Source organism: Protopterus annectens, chromosome 5.part0 (assembly GCF_019279795.1).
Source record: "Protopterus annectens isolate FY-2018-M chromosome 5.part0, PAN1.0, whole genome shotgun sequence".
NCBI lineage: Eukaryota > Metazoa > Chordata > Ceratodontiformes > Protopteridae > Protopterus > Protopterus annectens.
Window position 1 is genome coordinate 735,836,193 of NC_056735.1, and position 25,093 is coordinate 735,861,285.

At 41.6% G+C, this 25,093-nt stretch overlaps 1 protein-coding gene across 2 annotated transcripts in view; it reads left to right on the forward strand.

Moving 5' to 3' along the window:
- DYNC2H1 (dynein cytoplasmic 2 heavy chain 1) overlaps positions 1–25,093 on the forward strand; it is a 6,555,988-nt gene that overhangs the window by 4,299,206 nt on the left and 2,231,689 nt on the right. For both annotated transcript variants that reach the window (XM_044072582.1, XM_044072581.1), the window contains one exon: positions 21,842–21,983. In XM_044072582.1, the coding sequence (XP_043928517.1) occupies positions 21,842–21,983 (142 nt within the window). The remainder of the gene's footprint in view (positions 1–21,841; positions 21,984–25,093) is intronic.

Sequence of the window (25,093 nt, forward strand, 5' to 3'; positions counted from 1 at the left end):
CCCATTTTAGTTTCAAACCATGATTATAAAGTGTTTGTCTATACTAGACAAAAGAATGGGAAAGGTGTTTCTACCATTGATAGATATATAGATCATTGTGGTTTTGTGGCGGGGAGAAAAACATTTGACAAAATGAATAGAACAATGATGATCCAGAGGGAAGCAGAATGTAAGAATTTACTGCTGCTTTTGGTGGTTTTGATGCACAGAAAGTTCCTCTCTGATAAGTTGTTTTTGAAAAAAGGAACTAGGTAGGTGTATCATTTCTCCTTAGTTGTTTGCTTTATATTTAGAGCAATTTGAAAAGAAAATAAGAGACTCAGAAATTCAAATATATAATTTGGTATATTAATCAATAAAAGCTGGCTTTATTTGCAGATGATACTATTTTGAGGTCCCTATCAGTTCATCAAAAATCAGTTCAGTGAATGGCATTTTCAGTGCATTTACATCGAACATGCCATTCCTCAAACTGTTCATACTGAGATCATGGTACAGTGAGGATTGGGAAGTTTGCCCTTTCCTCACTGTAGTGCAATGTCAGAATTGGTATATATAATTAGCGGGGGGCACAGTTCCCCACATGAGAGGAATTCGATGAACGGCATTTCAGATGAAATGCTGTTTGCTGAACTGACGGTTTGATGTAGTGATATAGACCCCCTATTTTGTACCAGATAATTCTTGAAAATGACATTGTGGGACATCTTGAGATATTTTTGCATTTTTTGGGGATATAGAATTAATGAAGATAAAATAAAGGCTATAGCTGTAAATTATGTTCCAACACAGAAATTGGTTCAACGTACTCATATCTGTGGGGACACGATAAGATGAAATATTTAGGAGTTTGGATTAAAAAGGCTTCTGGTATGCAGCTAAGGATATGTGTAAAGAGACCAAAGAAAAGATAATACAAAAAACGAGAAACTGGTAGCTGTTGTTTACGGATAGTAAGATACAATCAGTGAAAATGTTTTTAATCCCTTTAGTTATATGAAAGTCATACTGTAGGCAGATTGGACACCCTTAATTGGCCCTAGGTGTGAGTGTGTGCATATGTGTGTCTTCTGTGGAAAGTTGGGTGTCGGGTTGGCAACTTGACACCGTAAAACTCCACTGCCAATCATTCTGTGGACCGTTGTTCTGCTGTGGCAACACCTAATGGGAAAACCAGAAAAGAGAAGAAGTTATATGTGTGATTCAGGCATATTTTTATCAACCAGAGGAGAATTTGTAAACAATAATTAATAAAGAATTTAAGGAGTTTATTTGGAAGTAGAAGAGGACAACAGTTAAGTGGGATAAATTGATCCTTTCAATAGAACAAGGTGGTTTAGGATTGTCTACTTTGAAGGGATATTTTAGAGCTACACAGTTAAGGCTGATGTATATATAATACAAGCAGAAGGTTATAATTCAAAGTGGAATGGGATGATGATGAAGCTGGGGGGGGGTGTTAGGAAGTAAGGAGTTATTGAGATTTGGATGCAGATCCTTAAGGAGGAGGATACTCATACAGAATGTTATGTTCATAACTTAGCAGAAAGTATTCTAAGAATGCAGCCAGCATGAGAATGAAGAAAGGAAATGTTGCAAATAAGGATAACTGCAAGTACGAGTATAGAAAATAGGCACTAGAGGGCTGGAATTTACTTGAGAAGTCTGGCAAAGGAATCAAGATATTGGGAGCAAATTACTTGAGGGGGAAGGTTAACTGAGCAGGATGAGGCTAAGAAGGTGTTCGGACTGCAGGCTGGAGACTGCCTTCCCTACCAAAGATTGATATTAGAGTGTAGGCATAGAGAAAGGGATAGGGGAATCCTAAGTAAAAGACCAGCTGTGGTAGAGTTTTTAGTCAAATGTAGAACAGAAGCTGCTGTTCAAAAAGGGATAATTACTAGGTTATATAAATATTGCAAGATAACTATAAAGAACCAATCAGAGGAGGTTAGAATATATTGGAAAGAGAGACTGGAAAAGCAATTTGCAAGGGAACAGTGGGAGGACACACACACACACACACACACACATATATATATATATATATATATATATATATATATATATATATATATATATACACACACACACACACACACACACACACACATACACACACATATATATAAACACACGGGTCTACTTCATTTCACCTAACTTCCAATTCACTGACTTTCATTTCACTGACCCCATTTCACTGAAATTTCATTTGACTGACACTTCATTTCACTGACAGTTCATTTGACTGACAAGTATTATTAGCAAGAAAATGGAATATGCCCCCTTCCCCACTGTAGTGCGACCCTGGAGTTAGAATATATAGTTGGGGGGGTGTGGGGGGCACAGCCCCCCACTTCATTTCATATGATATTGTTACGTTTTGATATAATATTGCTTAGTAAAAGAAAAGTAAGTGGGGGGCTTCGCCCCCTCACACCCCCCCGTTTTGGGGGCTGTGCCCCCCACACACCCCCAACTATATATTCTAACTCCAGGGTCGCACTACAGTGGGGAAGGGGGCATATTCCATTTTCTTGCTAATAATACTTGTCAGTCAAATGAACTGTCAGTGAAATGAAGTGTCAGTGAAATGAAATTTCAGTCATTTGGTCTCAGTCAAATGGGAGTCAGTGAATTGGAAGTTAGGTGAAATGAAGTAGACCCAAACACACACACATATATATATATATATATATATATATATTTATTTATTTATATAAACACGCGCACACACACATATATATACATGTATAGTGTGTGTGTGTGTGTGTGTGTGTGTGTGTGTATATATATATATATATATATATATATATGTGTGTGTGTGTGTGTATGGTTCCACTTCATATGATCGAAAGCTCATAACATCTAAATTCAAAACAGCGAGACCAAATGATCAAAAATCCATAACATCAAATCTCAAAACATTGAAAACTACAAAGCAACTATAAATAACATGCCACACACTGTTTACTACGTTTATGCAGGGGGGCAAGCCCCCCTGCACTTCCCAAGTGGGGGGCTCCTCCCCCCACACCCCCCATAAATTAAATATACCAAATCCTAGGTCGTACTACAGTGGGGTTAGGAAATTAACTTTTTCCCCCATTGTAGTGCAACCTCGGAGTTGATATATTTAATTTACGGGGGGGGTGCAGGGAGGCTTGCCCCCCTGGATAAACATAGTATAACCTCTGTGGGATGTTATTTATAGCTGCTTTGTAGTTTTCAATGTTTTGAGATTCAATGTTATGAGTTTTAGATGTTTTGGATTTTAGATGTTATGGTTTAGATGTTATGAATTTAAATGTTATGGGTTTTCGATGTTTTCAAGTGGAACCATATATATATATATATATATATGTATGTGTGTGTATATATATATATATATATATATATATATATATATATATATATATTTATATATATATATATATATATATATATATATATATATATGTGTGTGTGTGTGCGTGCGTGTGCATGCATGTGTGACTCTAAAGTATGCAACAGAAGGTTTAGTATTTTTGCTTGGAAGTGTTTGCATAGGTATTTTTATAGCCCCAGCAGAAAAAGAATTTTTCCTCGTGTTGTTAGAAAATGTTGGGAGATGTGATGCAGAAGAAAGTGGTGACCTGGAACATACATTTTGTGAGTGTAATGAGTTGACAGATTTTTAAAAAATTGCTACAGAGTACACTCAGAAATATTGGGTGAGCAAATGGGAGCAATTAAGGAAATTATACTTTTGAGCTGGGACACTGGGAGTGAATTACACTGACATAGTAAGGCCTTAAGTTTATTTCTGTTGGCTGCTAAAAACATAATTACTAGAAGATGGAAGTCAAAGTCTAAGCAAACTGTATTTGAAGTACTGACTATTATAACAGAGATAAAAGAGTAGGAAGTTGGATTTTTATAAAATAAAGCAAATTACAGAGAAATAAATGGAAATTGTGGGAGCTATACATGCAGAATAATTGACAGGAAGAGAAGTGATGCATAAGGGAAGGCAGGAATTGAGCAAATTGTGTAACGTTGGACTGATGATGGTCATAAAGAAAGAAAAGATATATGATGTATGTTGTTGTCTTTCGGCTTTTCCCGGTTAGGGGTCGCCACAGAGGAACTCCGGTCCGCTAATGGATTGGCAGTAGATTTTCACGAATGCCGAGGTGCCAGCTCGGCATTCAACCTTCAACGAAGGCATGCCCATTTACGCATGTCTTTCAAACGCCCACCAAGCTGTGGGGAGGACATGCAGACTCCACACCGAAGGCACTCCCCGCACTCCAGCCGAGAATCGAACGGGAGAACTTCTTGCTGTGAGGCAACAACGCTACCGCTGCACCACCGCGGATGTCCCATAAAAGGTATATGATGTATAATTTATGTAAAAGGAAAAAATTGTTAATATTTTTTTCTCTTCTGCTAGTGCATGTTTGCCCATGTCTGGAGCATTTCTCCCTGGGCCTCCACTGAAAATTGGCTTCATTCCAAGTCTGACTTTCTCGGTTAACAAATGTTAAATAAAAAATAATAATTTAATAATGTTTTTTATAAAAAGATAGGAATGGTTTAATGGGCTGAGGGATTGAAACTGCTTTAAGTCAGGTTGTTGTTGGGATATGGGAGGTAGTTTAGGGCAGATGTATTAATGTGCAGCTACCTGATTTTTATGGATGGAATGTGCAGATATTCTGGACTGGCTTTACTGCAGCTCAGGGTGTGATTTATTTAATTTTGTACAGGTTAATGAAGCATCAAGTTTAGATTGGTGACGTTGTTAAAAAGCTTTTACATAGCCAACCCACCATAGAGTGAGACTAATGGTGGTGAGTCACTAAGCATAGCTCAGCCCAGCTTTTTTCTTCCTTTTTTGATGAAAAAAAATTCACAGTTCACTGTTTTTTACACTTCTCAGAGCCTTGAGTAAAAGACCCTTCATGAGCTCAGTTTAGCGCAGGTTGTGCAAGATAAGCTAGAGAGGAAACAAATGGAAAAAAGCCAATAAATCCTGTCATTAGAGCTGTGCAACTCAGAAACTGCAACAAACCACAGTTCTCTCACTACTATGACTGTGTGCAACATGTCTAAGGTCCTTTTCTTTCAGAGTGTTGTGCCCATCCCTGGGGAAGGTGTTGCTGCGTTTTTTCAGAAAGGCAGGCACTTGGTGGAGACAACAGATATCCCTAAGTCCTGGTCGCCTCATCTTCCTCCCTCCCTCCCTGTTTCAAAGCAATCAATCACCATAGACACCTCAGACTTTGCTGTGGAAGTAGTTTCAGTAGGGGTAAAAGTGCATGGTGGGTGGGACACCAAGGACAGGTACAAACACATGAGCATAAAAGTGATGCAAACCCTAATCAAGGCATTCAACATTCTGAATTCTCTTTCGTCTCTGGGACAACTTCAGCTTGTTACAGACAATACCACAGTTGTGTGATACATCAACAAGCAAGAGAGTAACCAGGTCATATCCCCTCTGCAGTCAAGCCATGTTAGCTTTGGATATATTTTCACAGCATAATCTCATTCTGCAGGCATCCTGCATTCATTCAGAGCAAAACTGTGTGGCATATAAGGTGAGGTGGACAGTGGCAGACCCACATGAATGGAAACTAGATTGGGGGCTTTCCCAAGATTTTATCCGTTTATAGGGAGTATCATGAGTAGACCTGTTTGCCTCTTTGAACAATCGACACTTTAAGATTCTGCTCTAGGACTCCATAGAAGAAGGCTTGGAAGACAGATGCCTTTTCTTTTCCATGGACAGGAATGTTCCTGATAATTTTCCATCCTTTCCACTAGTATCCAGGGTATTCTGAAGATTCAGAGTGAATCCCCCAAGATCATTGTGGTGATGCCCTTCTGGCCCAGGCAGCCATGGTTCTCTCTTCTTTTAGAAATGACTGGGGGAAATTGTCACAAGCTTCTTCAAAGACTGGTTCTGTTCACACAAGAACAGGTGTGTTTGATATACCCTGACACCAATCAACTTCATTTGACTGCCTGTTTAATAGGGTGTTAGTTCCCTTTAGGCAAGATATTGTGCTACTAGAAAATCATAGATTAGTAAAAGGAAAAGGTTTTCTCTTTGGTGCCAGCAACATAACCAGCATATATTCTGGGGTGGTAGTTCACTGATTTTGCGATATGTGTGTGAGTTACTATAATATGGATTTTCATATTTCTCTGTCAGTGTTCATTTAACTGCCATTTCAACATGTCTGCCCATGGATCCTCCTGTTTTAATGTATTCTCATTTCAGAATGTTTTTGATAGGGTTTTTGCTTAACAGACCTCCAAGAAAACCATAAGCCCTTCCTTGGGATCTTAATTTTGTATTAGAGAAGCTAACATTTGAACTGGCTAACCTGGCTGACTTGAGGTTCTTCACATGGAAATCAGTTTAACTGATTACTCTGACTTCTGCAAGAAATATATCAGAGTTCAAGCTCTTACATTGAGTTAACCTGATCTTATTTTCCACAGGACATGTTTTTCTTGTGAACTAATGCTTCTTTTATGCCTAAGGTGGTATTTGAGTGTACTTTAAGCCAAACTGTTCATCTTCCTGTTTTCATTCCTGAACCCCAAAATGCGGGTGCGAGCTTACTCCATACCTTAAATCCCTGCAGACAGCTGAGGTACTATCTTGACAGAACTAAATATTTCAGATCTTCAGATCAGTTGTTCATTACTTGTGAAGTTAAAAAAAGAAGGGACAACCTGTGTCAAGACAGACTCTTCCAAATGTTGTCTAAGGCTGTTACTTTTCATTATACTCACCACAAGAAAATTATTCCAGACAGGGTCAAGGCCCACTTTACCACAACCTTGGCTTCATCTTTGGCTTTTTGGAAAGGGTTGGGTTCTAGAAGAATTCAAGAAGGTGCTATCTGGTCATCTGTACATTATTTTACAAAGCATTATATGCTTGATTCCTTCTCTAGGTCGAGATCAGGCATTGCAGAGATCCTTCTTCAAGGGCTCCTGGGCTCTTCTCCTTTTATCTCCTAAGTATAGTATGCAAGGGTAATTTACCTATATAGCTACTGCAGCAGTGAACGCTATGATGAACATAGTACAGTTGTGTAAGTAATCTTAACAGTAGATATTTGAATGATCACTGATGCAGTAGCCTCTCCCTCCCTTCCTCTTGTTTTTTTGGTGTGTTGTTTATGCCAGGGTGTAGTTATGGATTGTTTGTTCTTCCTAGCTTTGTTCTTTCAGGACTCCGCTTCCTTCTCTCTGTTGATAAGAAGCTCTGAAGGGCTTGGTGCCCAAACTTGTTTTTTAGGCAGTGTTATTGCCTAATAAGCAAGATAAGAAATGAGACTAGAACATAGTTTCTTCCTTTACAAACATTAATAACAAAATCTTGTTAAACAAGACTGTAATTAATAATAGACAATACATTAAAAAGAAGAAGACATCACCAACTGAGGAGACTTCATCCTTGCCACACACTTTGACTGGGAAACCCGGTTTCGGCCAAGCAGGAGACTCATTTGGGAAATTCCTGGGCTGTGCATCCACTCCACAGGTGAGGCTTCTGTCAGTAGAACAGAAAGTCCCACTTTATATACCCAAGTTGTTTACCACTCAAAATCGGACTTTCATGAGGAAAACTAACTCTTCCAGGCAGGATGGATCCAGCTGCAACAAGCAGAGGCATTGGCCACCCACCCCCAGGAATGCTTCAGCTTGGATGCCAAACAACATGACGTTACAGTTTTAGCATGAAAAACAACTACTAGTAGTATCTGCTCATTCTGAAGTCATTCCATTTCTATGGTTATTCAGAAAAATACAAAAAATAGAGAACTATGTACATTAACCTTTTACCGGCTCTATATCCATGAGGCAAGAGTCGACTTGTACAACTCTCTCAAGGTATAAAACCTTTCATATCGCATTCACATCACAGTCCGCTCAGCGCAAGCTGCAGGACAGTTTGGTTGCGTGGAAGGTGCCCAGAAACTTTGGAAGCTGGATGGCTGTTATATCTTTGGCAAGATATAACCACATATAGCTAAGGCTACTACTGTAGTGATCTTTCAAACATCTTCTGTTATGCTAATTAGTATGTTAACAAAATTAGTGATACTGCCACTAAAATGTAGTCTTGATCCCTCTTATGGCACCACAGGGAATATCACTTCCGTTTAGCTAGTTAAGATTTCCTTGCAGGAAGATTTATCATGATGTTAAACAAGTCCTCTGAATGTAGGTGCCTAAAGGTATAAAGTCATATCATCCATGGTGTCAGTCTGGATATCCACAGATTTGAAAGTATCAAGGACTCCTTGAACTGAGGCAGGGGGTTCACATGCTAAAACAAACTGAAAAGTTTCTCCCCGACACCATCACTAAGTATGAGAAGCAGTGCTGCCTATCCAAAAGGGGTGCCGTTTGAAACATCTTAGGCCTCTCTTCCTTCACTTTGTGGGTCATCCTAAAGACTGGGGAGATCAGAGGGCAGGCATACAAAAACAATCCTGCCCCTTTCAAGAAGGAGACATCTACTGTTCAAACTTCCTTATATGGAGCTATGGAGCAGAATTTCTTTAGCTGTCTGCTTCTTGGAGAAGTGAGCAGCTCCATTTTTGTGACACCTCATCCATGTATCATTTGCAAAAATATACCTTTTACAGTTTCTGTTCATGGAAATCTGTATCTGTTCTTGATCTGCCAGAGAGCTCTCTTGAGGTAGTATGTGAGTTTGACACATACCTAGCTCTACAACTGTCCCTAAGCTTTTGTTGGCAGCCTGCAAAGAGTATAGTTGTAGGTTTCTCCTTATTTGTTTATGTACCATGGCATCATGATATTATTTTTATCAAATATAGGAATCCCAATTTCGAAATGGGCTTAAGGGCTCTGCTAGCTTGGATCTCCACCATCACCTTATTTTATATAGATATGCCTGTGTTGCTTCTTGCTGCTGCAGTTGTCCTGTGCACTAAATTCTCCTCAGTGGACTGGCCAGGCTATATCTTAGGCATCAGTGGTCAAAAATTGATTCACAGGTGCCTGTTTATAGGTTGCACCCTGATTTTTCTGAACTGTTTGAAGCCTCTGTGGCAATTCCTGCCTTATGCAGGGCAGAATGGGATTATCTGGATGCTGGTTGTGCCAGTGCCAAATTCCTCTGAGATAATACTGCAGTTTCCACATAGAGTCTCGCTAGACAAACAGTAACGTTGGCGGATACCAGGTATTCTGTGATATGTAGGTATTTCCTCACAGGTACTGTTTTTCTTTGGTGTATATCCAGCAAGTACTTTGACAGGAATTCTACTTTGAACTGAGGTAAGAAGGCCTTCCAACCAGTAGATTCCCAAGCCCCCCAAGTATACCACTCTTGGTGGATTCAAATTGAACATGGAGAGATTGAAAGAGAGGCTGAGGTTTTGAAAATAGTTCCAGATGAAAGAGAATGCCCTCTGCACATCTTCTGGTGACTGGGCTTTAAGTAGACAAACATCCAAGTAAGGATAAATGTGAATGTTCTTGGTTCAGCAGTAAGCAATTATTGTAGTCGAGCAGTTTGTAAAGACTGTGTAGTAATCAATCTGGTAATGAGAACTCCTACTTTGAACCTGACAGAGTGTCTGTGGTCCCTCTGAATGTCGAAGTATGGATGCAGCATTTATTTTATCAAGGGAGGCCATCAGAGTTTGAAGAAAGAGGCCAACCTTGAGGGCTTCTGGAGTTAGCATTTTGATTTTTTGCATTTTCAAGTATGTGCTTAGCCTTGACATGTCAAGAATAAGTCACCAGGGGCATTCCTGTCTGGATACTGGAAACAGTCTTGAGTAGAAGCCTGTTTGTTTGCATGCTCTTTGTTGCCTGTTGCTGGAGAAAGTCTCTGTTAGGGCTTCCTTCAGACGTCTTTGATCTTTTGGCACTGGTAGAATCTCTTAGAGCCCTAGTATTGACCAGAACTGCACTCTGTACCATTGCAAGACTGTAGAATTCATTGGTTCCCAGCTATTTATTTCCACCATTTTGCAAATGAGGCCTGATGACCCCCATTTCTGTAGTGAGGGCATGGGAGGATAGGGACAGGGGGAAATTGAAGGGCTGTGATGAAGTTTTGAGTGAGGGGTAGAGAAGTGAGAGAAGCATGAGGTAGTCATAGCTACTTTGTCTCTAAATCTTGAACCTGTTATCCCCAGATATCCTTTTTTGGTCTTCTTGCCACTTTCTATTTTAAGTACCCTTCTTTGTCTTTATTTGCTTGCCTTGACCCACGACAATAAAACTGTCAGCTCTTAGAAAGGTAATTTCTATTGTATCTGGGTATTAGGAGTAAAACAATTGCTTAACTGGTTTGGTAGTTTTCTCCTTTACCTTCAGCTTTTTGAATATTTTATAAGCTGGAGGTTCAGAGAGTAAAACCTTGTCTAATGGAAATGAAGAATTCTGCTTTTGGTATCCTCTGCCAATAGCTGTATCCTCAGTCAGTCTTGTCTCCTGATTACTGACCTTACACACAGCATATCAGCAGCACAGGATGGTGCATCCACAGCACCATAGTTGCACTTAATGACTTGTTTCCTTCCTGAGAAGCTAACTGTGTTAATTCAAAAATGTTCACCATCTGAGTACTGCCATACCATTAAGGTGGTCAGCCTGATATATGACCAAGTGTGCATGACACTTGAGAACTCCAAAGGCTAGAGTTGCTGCCATATAAACTTTCTTCACTAGTCATTCCAAGATTCTACTCAACTGGTCATTGAGATGAATGTTAGTAGCTGGAACCAATTTAGGCCCTTTTCAGCATCTAAAGATGCCACTTTTAGATTTCACTTAGAGTTTTATAAATATTCTTACAGAAAGCCTAGACCCCTTAAAATCAGTCTAGATTCTTGGGCACAGGGGACTGAAAGTAGGGTTCTAAGGATGCTGCTAGGCATCCTGCAAAAATTCTAGGACTACATGAATGACCAAAAGTTTCGTAGTGCACAAACCCAGAAGATTTGTGGTGTCTAAGATCTCCTTAGCTTCATATATAAAATATTTATTCATCCAAGAAGACGAGATGTCTTCTGTGAGAAGTTCAGTAGTTAGATTTTTTTTGTGTCATTGTCATAACCCGGATTGGAAGACATCTGGGATGTGTATGTACAGTCTTCCTTCCCTGCATTTGAGGATTCTGACTTCCATCTAGGGTAAGGTTCATTTTCCCTCTTCTGAGCCAGGATCCCTGACACTGATGGATGATAAGATCTGTGCTACCTGCTTTGAACAGAAGCCATGAAGTCCAGAACCACTTTCAACCAATCCTGGTAGAGAATATGGGAGGATGAGAGACCTGCAAACCTGGTTGTGGTAAGGAGCCTGTAAAAGCAGATGTATAAGTCTTGAATATCTGGTCCTTTATTTAAAGGGTGTAGAGTCCTGGGTTTGTGGATAGGCATCCTAGAACTTCACATTACAACTACAGATGTCTTCACTCACAAGAACCAGGGGAATATTTGTCTCAGTTGTCACAAGAGAGACATCAGGCTTTGATATCAACGGTGAAGTGTCCGGTCCAAGCATAACAACAGATTCTTCAGTTCAAGAAGGGTTGGGTTCAGACGACATTGTGGCTTCCGTGGGGTGGGAGGTAGAGGGCATTGTCAGAGGCCTTGAGCATTACAGATACTTAATCCAGGAACTGTTAAAACTCCTGTTTGTATTTGGTACCCTCAACCCTAAGGAGCTCCTTGGGAACTAAATGAGCATTCCGAGTCTCCTGTTGTTTCTTCCATCAGGGAAGCTTCCTGTACTTCTTTTTCATGGGCAGAATTTGTTAACATTTGAACAGGCCCTGTTGTAATGCACAGTATTCAACTCCAACCCATAAAAATATGCATAACTTCAAAGCTCAAATACGTATGAATATAGAAAAGGATTTCCCAAAGTGGTCCTTCTCTGACAACTCTGGATGAATGGCTAAACTGCTGGATTAACAGCCCTTATTGCACATGTGCAGATTGTGCTGTTTCTTGAAAAAAAAATGATGGTACAGGCACATGTTTCTTTTATATTGGGAATGTGCTGACGTCCCAGAGAAGCAGAAATCCTCTTTGTTGGAAGGAGGAAAGGTGCAAGGCTTTAATAGTTATGATAGACATTCAGCCTTATGTGTGAAAAGCTCCAGTAATAATCCAAGTGGATGTGGCTAGTGGAACAAAATTCTGTATGAAAACAGCCATAATAAACATGACATGGTAGCTAAGAGCTTGCTGGGCTGAGGCACCATACTCAGTGAACAAGTCTTTTGATGCACTTCACTAATTATTACTGTACACATTTTCAGATCTGGTATACTTTCAGTGTCAAGCCATGAAATAAGATCTGTCAATCAACTATTGAGCTTGCTTTAGGTAGGCTGTAAGATGAAAAGGCAAAAACGACTTGCTCAGCAGTTTGGCAGTGTGGATTGCAGGTGGCACTAAAATCTATTGGGCAGGAACAGATAGCAGTAAATCAAACCAACCAACCACTATTTCACAAATCTGATTTAATAGCTGCTGTGCAAGTCTGCTAAACCATGAACAGGCCTCTGAGTTTGTGTGATATAAGCCCTCCCTTACAGCAGAGACTACTAAGTTTATACATTGTTTATGGGGGACTTGAGCCTCTGTTAACCAAATTAAAAGTGTGTTTGCCAGCAGAAGGACACTGAAACCAAATGTAAACTTTCCCAGGAAACAGTTTTTGAAACAGACACCTAAAAGAGACATTTATCTCATTAAAAGAAGAAGATACACGAGAGAACAGGGAACAAGCCAAAACAGCTCAGTTTATAAAGTCAGAGAACAGGGAACAAGCCAAAACAGCTCAGTTTATAAAGTCAGGTTCCCATTATATAGCACATTTTTTACATTACCTTTTATCTCAGGCCTTCTGAAGCACTCTGTTGACTGCCAAAATGGCTATCCATAATTCCCTAATAATTAAGATCATTGTATATCTTGAATAATTATATATCTCATGTAAGTATAGTGAAAAAACAAACAAGGAAAAAAAATCCTGAGAAATGTCATAGTCATGTGAACAGCCAAGTGCAGCATGGATAATAATGGTGTCTAGCCTCCAAAGCAGACAAGCAAGCAACCTGCACCCCCAAGCACAAGCCAGAAAACACATAATTCACCTCAGCAGTGTGCCTCACAACAGCCCTTAAGGCAAAACACCATACCTAACACGCTAGTAATAGGAGACTCTATAGTAAGGCACACGGATGTTCCACTCACCAGGCTGAACAAGGAGAAGGTTACTGTCAGCTGCCTGTCGGGTGCTCGGATCCGCCACATAACACAGGCACTTAGGTCACTCCAGAACAAGTACAAGTATGATGCTGTCATTGTACATGTTGGTGTGAATGATCTAAGATGTACCTCCCTGGACTACATGAAAAGAGACATTGAGGAGCTCTCTGATCATGTAGCCCAAGCTGGTATGACCCTGACCTTGAGTAGCATACTACCTTCACCTAGAATGATACTACAATACAAAGACAAAATGATCAATTTCAACAATTGGCTAAGCTTCTGGTGTCATTCTAAGGGGATCCAGTGTCTGTCTGCCTGGGATGACATGATAGACGAGCCTCGCTGTTTTGCCAGAGATGGGTTGCACCTGTCACCCCTAGGTTTTCGAATGCTGGCCAAGGCTCTTGCCGTCCCCATAGTGCCTTTTTTAGGCAAGGCTCAAAGGATAAACCAACCACCGTAACCAGCACAGGTAACCAAAAACTAAGGGTAATGCTACTCAACGCCAGAAGTCTCAACCTCAAAATGCACACACTCAAGGCTCTCCTCAGCATGGAGAAAATCGATGTTTGTGCAGTGACGGAAACCTGGTTCAAGGCTCAAGAGAGCACCCCAGCACTGCCAGGTTACAATTCATATCATACCTTCCGGCCTCAGTTACCGGATCGCAGTACAAAGGGCGGAGGTGTATCCATATTCATCAAGGATACCCATATCTCCAGGTTAGTAGCGCAGCATGATGCCCCAGAGATCATCCATGCGCAACTATCAGCAGGCAAAACCACATTTCAAGTCGTAGCTGGTTATAGATCACCCACCATGTCCCAAGATGCTCACTCTGCATTCCTTGAGACATTGGAAAATATAAAGGTCTTACCCAACACCATAATCTTGGGTGATTTCAACTACTCTGGTATAGACTGGGCGAACTACCAATGTTCCAACTCCTATGCTCAGCGATTCATAGAATTTATAAATTCAAATGCCCTTGAACAACTAGTATGTTCCCCCACTAGAGGGGACAACATACTGGATTTAATCATCACAAATATGGGCGCCCATTGTACCACACCCGTTATCACCCCCTCCTTGGTCAGATCCAACCACAAACTGATAACCCTGGAAATCCTCACTCCTCCACCTTCCCCAATCAAAGAAACCATAGTCAAAAGTCTTTCCAAAGCAAACTTCAAACTACTTGCATCTGAAGTGGAAAGCTTCACTATTCCCTTGCAAAAGGATAATGATATCCAGGATGTGGAATCCTACACCAAGGCACTCTATATGCATCTTCAGGATTGCATGGACCGTGCTATCCCAAATAAAACCAAGACTCCTTGCTCAAGCAAGAAGAAACCAGTCTGGTGGACCCCGGCCATAAGCAAACTTTACAATAAAAGGAGGAGACTTATACAAAATAAGGCCAAATCTCAAGTAGAAAAATCATCCCTTATCAGCATTAGTAAGACATTGAAGGCCCTAATCAAGTCAACTAAAGCTAATTTTGAAAAGAAAGTTGCCAAGGATACCAAGAATAACCATAAGGCCTTCTATGGCTACGTCAAAAACCTAAATGTCAATGCTCAGGTCTGTTCTGAGCTAGTACAAAATGGAACAAAATACACTGACCCTTCTGACATTGCCAACATCTTGGCTGACAGGTTCAGTGCAAATTTCTCCCACCCCTCACCACCTACAGGGCCTATTACCATTCTAGGGCATTGTGTAAGTCCAATTATTACTGATGCATTGGTTAACAAGGCTCTATCTAAAGCTAAAAACACTGCCTCCATGGGACCAGATGGTGTCCCAGGCTGTCTCATACACGAGCTCCAAAAGGAATTAACCCCGTATCATAATACCCTGTTCAGTCTCAGCTTCTCCATAGGATATGTGCCCATAGAGTGGCGCACGGCAGTGGTGGTCCCGCTACACAAGGGTGGAGCCACAACTGACCCTGGGAACTACTGACCAATAAGCCTGACCAGTCTGATCTGTAAGGCTATGGAGTGAATCATTATGGAACTCATAAATGGAGAGATTGGGAACCTCCAGTCGCTGGACCCCACACAGTTCGGCTTCGTCAAGGGCAGATCATGCCTCCTGAACCTGGTGGATTTATTTGAGACAGTTACTCAGGCTATAGATATGGGAAAGGAAGTACACACAGCTTATCTTGACCTTGCTAAAGCATTTGACACCATTCCCCATTCAGGTATTATTTATAAGCTCACCAGCCTGGGCATAAACCCTTACGTCACAAGAAGGATCGCAAACTGGCTCTCAGACAGATCCCATAAAGTAAGAGTAGCGGGATCTATGTCCGAATCCAGACCAGTAACGAGTGGTGTGCCTCAGGGCTCTGTCCTGGGGCCCCTCCTGTTTGGCATATACTTCTCAGAAGTACAGGCAAGCACAGAAGGGCTGTGGCTGACTAAGTTTGCAGACGACTGCAAACTGGGTGCTATAATAAAGTCTCCGGCTGACATGGAGATCCTCCAGAAGGGCCTAAATGAGACTGATGCATGGTGTCAAAGCCATGGTCTCAAGCTAAATGCAAAAAAATGCATAGTAATCCCCTTTGGAAAAAAACAGAGTAACCGCAACCTACAACATAGGAGGTAATCCCCTGAAATCTGAAGAAGAAATAAGGGATCTAGGGACCCAAGTAGATATTCAGCTTGCCTTTGATAACCATGTTGCCAAAGTGGTTAGAAAATCCTTCTGTTTGACCCATCTGATCACAAAAGGGTTTGCATCAAGATCTAAGGATGTAATGGTGCCCCTCTACTCTTCCCTCATCAGACCCATTATTGAGTACAATGCACCAATTGGAATGTACCTGGCTAGACATCTCCAACAGCTGGAGAGACCACAAAGGTACCTAACCAAGAGGATTACTGGCCTCAAACAGTTGCCCTATGCAGCACGATTGAAAAAGCTGACTGTTCTCTGTTGCATACCGCTTTCTCAGAGGCGATCTCTGTCTAACGTACAGAGCCATTTCCAACCCAGAATTGTTGAGCATGCTCCATCTTAGCAAAACCAAATCTACTCGAGTTACACGCTCTAGGGATATAAACCTCAACACAACAATGAATAGAACATGCTGGAGGGATAGATTCCCTTTACAGAGACTTCCCTTACTATGGAACAGGGTCCCGATCTACATAAGACAGGGCCCCTCACTATCACCCTTCAAGAGGAACCTTGATGGGTGGATGGGTAACAGAAAGTTCACACCAGGGATCACACCAACAGCACTACTAGATTGGGGCCAAGGGTACTAGCTGCTAGTACAAGGGTCTAGGGAACTACTAAAGGGGTGGTGAATACCGCACTACGTGGCTGGGCTAATATATGCCTTCGGGCAGATAGCCCAGTACCAACCTATGAACCTATAAAAAGTAGCAAAACAAGATTATTGTGGTAAACTCGGAATTGCCATGTAGGTTAGAGACTTTCAGTTTACTTTCCATTGCCATTGCAATAACTATGTTCAGTAACTGGCATGCAATCCCTAAAGTAAATGCAAGTATCAAAGTGGTGAAATGGAAGTTGGCTGTACCTATAACCTTTAAGTAAATCAAACAGACATCTTAAAAAAAGAAAAGGGAGCTTTATTCCACATATCTCAAGAGAGAGACAGAAAAAAGTATGGAAAGAACAAGAGGAATTTATTTTCCCATGTGTGTCGCTAATAATTTGACCTCTTCATAGAAATACTCCATCCTTGTTCAAATTTGTGGACAGGAACTAAGAGCAAAGAAAAAAAGTAAATGGACCACTGGTATAATTGAAGCGGGTAGATTCGCCTTCAAAAGTGACATCTTATCTCCATTTCACTTTCAGCAAGGCAGTACCAAACAGAAAAAAGTGCACAATTTTTTGAGACTTGTGAATTCTGCTTTCTGTACTCTACAGTCCGTATGTCATCAGTACTCCTGCCCTGCAAATAACTAAAAAGGAGATGAAAATATAGTAATGTAATTGCTACCAAAGGCAGATGATCCCAGCACAGTTATCAAGTTCAAAATCCACCGCTAGATGCCAGGGACAGCACACTACTGCTTTTCCCCAATATTCTGTGCTTCCCCTTAACTAAACAGATCATAAACCATTGTTGCAGTATTGATTAGTGATATTGACAATAATGAAAACAAGAACTTCCAAGATGGCTGCTCACTGATCAACACCATAACTTAAGCTCTCCCAGTGTGAAAACAGAATCTCAGAAAAAGGAATGTCATTGAAATGGTTTTGGTAAAATTCAGTTACTGGCTAGTAAACAGACTAACTTGATGACGGCAAAGAAGAAATTTGGAAAATCTAAAAGAAAATCATCCAGAAAAGGTGAAGAGAACATCGTCTGGGTAGGATTCTGCAACTTTTCAACACAAAAAAAAAAAAAAAAAAACAAAAACATTTCAAACATCAGCTTTGGATCAGGAGATGGCTTCCAGAATTTAGAAAAAAAAAATCAGATGTACTCAGAGGTGATTAAATGAACCTAGATAATCAGTTTCTAGTTCTTCGGCTTGTACCAGTACTGAGTAGCCGTGGTGAGTGGTCTGTGGTTGTAAAAAATTCTAAATTACCAGGAATGAAAGAGCATCAAAGAGACTTTGTTTTCAAGTTTGCATTCCAATATGAAGTCCAATAGTTAATGTTATATTTACCTTCTCTGACATGGCATGCCTCTGCAAACTTGTGGTAAGTATTCAATGCATCTTGGCTAGCACTTCTGAATTTTTTTTTTTTGTTTTGCTGTGCATACAAATATTTTCTCAAAACGATATGGACTATTCGTCATTTCTTTTTATATATTTTTTTGTCTTGAAGACTTAAAGGCTGTACCTTTGATGTTTTTACTGTAAATCAGTAAACATGTTTCCAGAGCCCTGATACTATAAAAACTATGATCTGAAGTTGTTAATCTTCTTCCATTCCGCACTGATGGGTACGGTTCTGAACCCTCGGAACCAAGTCGGCCAAATGCCAAGCTAGTGTACACCAAACTCTCGAGCCATGCTACTCTACTACTCATAGTGCCCTTCATCCCATACCTCAGATCTTGTTTGTCGCGCAGCCATATAGCAGCGTTTTCACCGAGCTCTCCAGCTAAGTAGTTTTGACTTAGTGTGTATTTCTCCAATAATTTTTCTACTAGTGTCTTTCTCATAGTCTAGCTGTACCCACAGGTATTCCTTTTTTTACCATTGTTGGCATTTTCTTGCCTTTCCTTACTTTTTATCACCCTCATGGTAATTCTTCATACCATTGCTGGTAGTCTTGCCTTTCTCTCCCTCTCTCCTTTTGTCTGAGTGAGTGCTAGTATGTCAGAGAAAAAGGGTACTTAAGGTTTTAAACACTGCATGTCGTGCAGTGGTAAATTACCGAACAGCGACTTGCATTTTAAATGAGTTTATTGTTTAGACGTTTCGCACCTTTCTGCGACTCCCCCATGTGATATTTGTGCGAGTTTTAGTCAACGGACGTTGAATGAACAGTGCAACAAATTGATTCTGAAAGGATTGCTTTCCTCTCCTTTCTCGGAGGCTATTTCTGCGGAGGTCTCAACCCCTCCAGTCAAGGACAAGAAGCGTCCCTGCTCAGACCCCTCTTCATCGGCCGGTGACAGGGGCAAGACCCATCGATCTAAGGCCTGTAGATCTTCCTCCGAGCATTGGCTCACTGCCTCGGCGCTACAGATTTCAGCGCTCAGCTCAGTTTCTGAGAAGTCTGAATCATCTGTTCTGGGTTTGGCACCGACGACTACTGAACCGCTGATTACTTTGGTTCTGACCAGTCTAGTTCTGGATACCTCGCACCGACCTCACCTTTACAGACACTGGCTCTGACTACCTCGGATCCGATTTTGACTACTACCCCGATTGTGACTTTGGCTCCGAGTCTTCTCGGTGCCGTCCTTACCATTTACGCAATTCAAATCAGAATCCTCAGCTCCACTGAGTTCCTTACCATGGACCAGGTATTCATCTTCTGTGGATCCGTTTGCCGGACAAGCCTACAGTCCCTTTCTGGACCGGCCTGAATCCCCTTCCGGTATATCTGTTAGGTCTGCCAGGAGCGTTTCCGACATGGACATTGTTCATCTCGTTGATCAGGTACTGACTGCAAGAGGAATCTCCAGACCCTGTTCTGCTCCAGGTGTTGGGATTGTTCCTCCTTTGACTACTTTGTATTCTTCTGCTGGGGATCCTTCGGTTCCATGGCCCCCTTGCCCGTTGCTTTCAGTGGGACCCCTTCCTTTGGCACCGACTACTATGATGCCTGAAGCATCTAAGCCCTGGTGGGTGTCAGTTCCGAGAGCATCCCACCTTACTCAACCCCTTGCTTTGGGGGTGGAATACTCAGTTCCGGCCTCGACACCGACTGTCCTTTCGGTTCCCGTATCAAATCCGAGAGTTATATCCACACCAAACCCTTCTCAAACTCCAGTCTCGGAGGTGGGCCATTCAGAGTGGGGCGTGATCCTGGTTCTGATTCAGTCATTTCCGGGCTCCCATCCCTCTTCGGGTGGGCCCGCCTTCCATATTATGGAAAGGGTGCTGGCGGCTAGCGATCCCCCTCCTTCAGCTCCGCCTTTGGTCCCCCCCCAACTCAGCCATCGCCAGCCCTTAGCAGGGAACCACTAATCCAAAGCACCCCCCTTTCTGAGGCCTCTTCGGACATCCCCACCGAAGAATCCCCTCGGAAGAAGGTGTGCAAAAGAAAACACATGGACTCACCTGAAGAATCCCTTACTGAGGATACGGATTACGATGATGGGGAAGGTTCCCCTAGATCACCCCCTGACGATGTTTCCTTTGGGGATATCTTGGAGATTTTGAGTCAGTGGGGTGACTGGAAATCTTCCACCCCTTCCCCGGAGGAATCCGTATTCCTACAAGCTTTCCGCTCCCGGCCCACTACTTCCTAGGTGACCCCTCCTGCAGATGAGTTGGTCAAATTCATCGCGCAGCGAGCGTGGAAGAGTCTGGATTCAGTAGAAGCTCTCCCCAGGAGATCAGACAAGGTACTTTCTCCTCCAGAGGATCAACCCTATTGGTCGAAAGGCTTGCCAGTAGACGCTTTAGTGGTGGCGGCGGCCACAAAAAAAGGACCTGGTAGAAGAGAGTCCTGCTGTTCATCCGCCCAACAGGACAGGTTAGGGAAGCGAGTTTTTGCTGCAGTGACCTTTACCATGCGTTCGCTGAATTTCCTGGCACACTTTACGAGACTCCAGAGAGACCTTATTTCCGAACTCTCTGGTAGCCTCGTGGGTCAAGTATCGGCTGGAGCACGTGACGAAGTGGCTTCCCAACTTGCCACCCTTGAAGAGATTTTGAATTCCTCCATGAGGTTGCTCTCCCACGCAACAGGAGGATGCGCATTTCTGACCTACAGGATTCCTTCAAGTCTTCCTTTTTGAATGCCCCTATTGAGCCCTCTGCGCTCTCTGGTTCTAAGGTTAAGGATACTTTGGCCAGGTGCGAGCAGGATGGAAAGACCTTGTCTGCCATGGGCCTGCACTTCTCCAAACCTCAGCGTCCTTTCTCCAGGAACCAGAGGAGTGGAAAGTTGTGGCACAAGAAGTCGCAAGGTTTCTTTTATGATGCACATGGCAAGGACTCCTCCAATGGCAGAGGGGGGTCCGATGGTGGAAGATGCCCCTTTAGGGGCAGAGGGGGTTACTGGAATCAGGGCTCCAGAGATTCTTTCTCCAGTAGACCCTATCAGCACTCCTGAAGCGTTGCCTGATTGCTTTCCTCTGGAAGCAGTCGGGGAGCATTTCTCTTTGCACCAAACACCCTGGTCCCCCATTACCAATGATCTATGGGTGCAGAGAATTATCAGCAGAGGCTATCACATTTCCCTCAAATCCTTTCCAAGACCTCAGTTCTCCCTTCCCGACGTACCACCCTTTCAAAGGGAGGAGGCAGCTTACGAAATCAAGAAGCTTCTTCTAAAGCGAGTCATCCAACAGGTCCCCCCAGATCAATGTGGATTAGGGTTCTACTCCAGACTCTTTTTGGTGCCAATAAAAAGACAGGGGACTGTGGAGGCCCATCCTAGATCTCAGTCGTTTGAACAAGTCAGTCATACAGACCAGGTTCCGCATGGTCACTATTCAATCCATCCTTCCATTCCTTATTGATTTATTTTAATTAATTTATTTTATTTTATTTATTTATTTTACATTTGTTGACCAGGTAAGTCCGACTGGAACCAAGTCCATTTTCAGCGGAGGCCCGGGGAGATAAGCTTCAACAGAATACAAGAATGATAACAGTAGAGTAAAAGACATTGATTATACATAATATTTAAATTTTAGGTATTAGTGTAGTTAAGAAAAGGAATACAGGTAGAAGTACATTCAGACAATCAGTGTTACAAATTTCCAATTTTTGAGGGTAATAGCAGATTACAAAAAAGGAAAAAACAAATTAGATAAGTAAATTACATAATAATTTGGGTAATTAATATATTTTAAATATGTCTGGGCTAGGCATATACTGTTGGTTTATAACTATTCAGTGGTATGTGATTTGTTTCAGGTTGTGGAGATAGCAGAAGAGCTGGAAACATTGCCTAAACGAGCTCAGTTGGCTGCTGCTTTTATTACTTACCTGTCTGTTGCACCAGAAGAAAAGAGAAAGTCAAGTCTGGAGCACTGGATGAAATCTTCTGGTCTAGAAAGTAAGTAGTGCATTTTTTGTACTTTAGTTTATTTAACATTTGACAAACAGGATAGTGGACTATCCTTGTTAACCTTTTTTCAACCACTGCTATCACATTATGAAGTAAAAAGCAGATAATTATGCATACATCGATGCAGCCTAATAAATTATAACTGAGTCATCATACAGCATGTAATGCATTGTAGAATAAACAGGTAGTAATGCTATCAGAAGTATATATATCTTCTACATCCTTTTCTTACCATTACATTCAAGTTTGCTGTAGTCTTCAGAAACTAAACTGTATCTTGCATATGAACTTGAAACTCTAAACTAATCACAAGTAACACTGGTTTCAGGGCCGGCCTTAGGCATAGGTGAACTAGGCGACCGCCTAGGGCGCCGTACAGGCCGGCCTCAAAAGGGCGCAATTGTATACATATTTGTTATCATAGCGGATCGGAGTTCTACTGTGAAATGACCCCTAACCGGGAAAGACGAAAGACAACAACAACAACATTTCTTTTCAAATTTCACCGCCGGGCGCCCATAGAGGCTAGGCAATTGTGCCCTCCCTCAGTTCAAGCACGAACTTGTTCTTTTTTTTTCTATCCACAGTAGCACAGCCCCCGCCTAAGCCATCTTCTCACTCATTCCCTCCCCCTGCATGATGTATAGGCTTGATGTGAGTGGCCGCTCTTATGGAGCATTATTCAACCTATCAGTGATGATTTTGCACCACTGACATCACGGCCACTGATCCATTGAGCATATGTAAACAGCTAACTCCCACCTCTCGTTCCTTCCTTCATTGACGCGCTAGAGAGGCGGGTGCAGCTATTGGCTATCGGCGATCACATTTCTTGGAATCTGTGGACGTGAGTTAGCGTTGTTTTGTTTGCCTGGTTCATTGATTTCTTCCACGTGGGCTACTACGAAATGAATGGAGTGTTTTGGCGTTTTAATTCCAACTTTTACATCGGCGGCTAGGAGGTAAGTGAGGGATGGGGTCCGCCGGGGATTTATATTTGTGAAATGTGATGTATGTTTTGCTAGTTTCTGCTGTCCTTAAATCACCTGAAACACCACAAGGATTATGCAAAAGTTGTAGATTATAGCTGCATCCGGTGAGAATTGTAGGATTTTGCATAGATCTTAACTTGCCCCCCCTCCCCCCGGCTGATGTGTGTAATGCTTTAGCAGCCTAGTGGTACGTTTGTGCTTCCACTATCACACAAGACTATCCAGCTACCTTTCTTTGCATACCTTCTTGCCCCTTAGGAAGAATAAGTCCACCTTTAGACACTAACATCAGTCTAGGTGACTTCTTTCAGCACCTGGGTTTAGCTAGTTCAACCCAGGTTGCTGGGGCTGTGCTGAGGATTTTATCCCTCTGTTCTGCGGAGCTGGTTGCCTAATGTACATTTTAGCAATGATTTCATCTAGTCGACAAGCTAATGAATTATAGCAAAACAACTGCCCATGCATTTCTGTTTGTTGTGATTTATTGCAAGACAGTATTGTGCTTACTAAGATGCTTGAACAAGCCCGTCTCTTTTCTTCTCAGTCAAGTTTACATTGGTTTAAAGTGTGTTGTTTGAGGAAGAGCTCAGCTGTTTTTATAATTGGTGATTTTTAGCTACAAAGAGACTTACAGACCATACTGTCTTTTGAGGCTTGTTGTATGGTTGAGCATCTAATCTGTGCATTTAAATTTTTTTTCCTCACTTCGGTATTTCTTAAATGTCTGAGTCAGTGGGAGAAAAAATATTTGTTTTTTGTTTTCCATGTGTGAGTTTTAAAACACTGCAGATACTTGAATTGCTTATTAGCTCAATAAATAAGGACTTTTATCAGGTATTAATGCTGACTGTATTGGTCCAGTAAGTGGTACTGCATTTCTTTTAGTGCCCTGAACCCATTCAGTCTAGTGACTGCGTGAGCCTGATTAAAAAAACAAAGTGCTTGGTGAATTACTCCATTACTAGATTTATAACATGTTTTGTATGCCTTGGTAAGATTTTGAATGGGATTAGTAAGAACTAGTGCATAGGTTACATTACTCACCTTGTCTTGTTAATAGGTACTTCTGGCACTCAATTACTCATCTTTCTTTCTTTCATCCTACAAAGTCTTTGGAATGTTGTTTGTTTTCATTATGAGCATTCATGCATAAATTTGCTTTTTGCAAGTATGGCTAGAACACATTTCATTTACGTATGACATTAAAACATTGTTACATGTGGTTTGTCACAGTTTGAAAACAGAGCTGATAATGTCTCTTTGAAGTACTGATGTCCTGAAGTATAACAAAAAAGTTGCCAACATGTTTTATTGTATCCATTTTGGAGACATGGAAATACTGGGGACATGAGTGATGGCTTGGAAAATATTCATGAAATTAGTAGCCTCTTACAAATCAAGTCTTTGCATTAGAGGCCTTGGCTGTCTAGGAACCCACTATAATCCTGTATATGAGCAGAGATGACTATCCCAGACTGGATACAGTGAGTTAAATGAGCTGTGTTTTATTTGCTGTTAATGTTCCTGCATTCCACTTCATTTTGGTTACCATAGATCCCCAGCCCGAGTTGGAAACAGTCGAGGAAAAAGTTAATTTTGTACAAATGCTCCACTGTATGGGCTTTACAGTAACATGATCTGTGGCTATGCCACTCTGACTAAGGCTCATAAACTGTAGAGAGCAGGCACTAGTAGCTGGAAATGTAGTCCAACTAGGATTAAGATAACAATGTACTTTTCTTTTTTAAACTAAACTGTTAGTCTCAGGATGCAATGTCCTGCCAAAGAGTATGTTCACCTCTTGTCAGTTTATGTGAAAGTATTTTGCTGACTGTGGGTTTGAGGGTTAATAATTGCAAGAAGGGTAAGTGCTGATTAAAAGGTAAAAAGCTGCTGCTACACTTAGTGTTCCTGTGTTTTTATGGGGCAGAGGATTTCTGCTCATTTCAGCTTCCTTGGAATATTCCACAGTGTTATGTGGCAGTGTAATGACTTATCTGTTTAATTTGTACATCGCCTCTGCTTATTTGTAGTACAGTCCCTCAGGAACTCAAACACAGTTCCCTTGTTTGTAATGATCCAGACTAAATTGTCACCAACCACTGC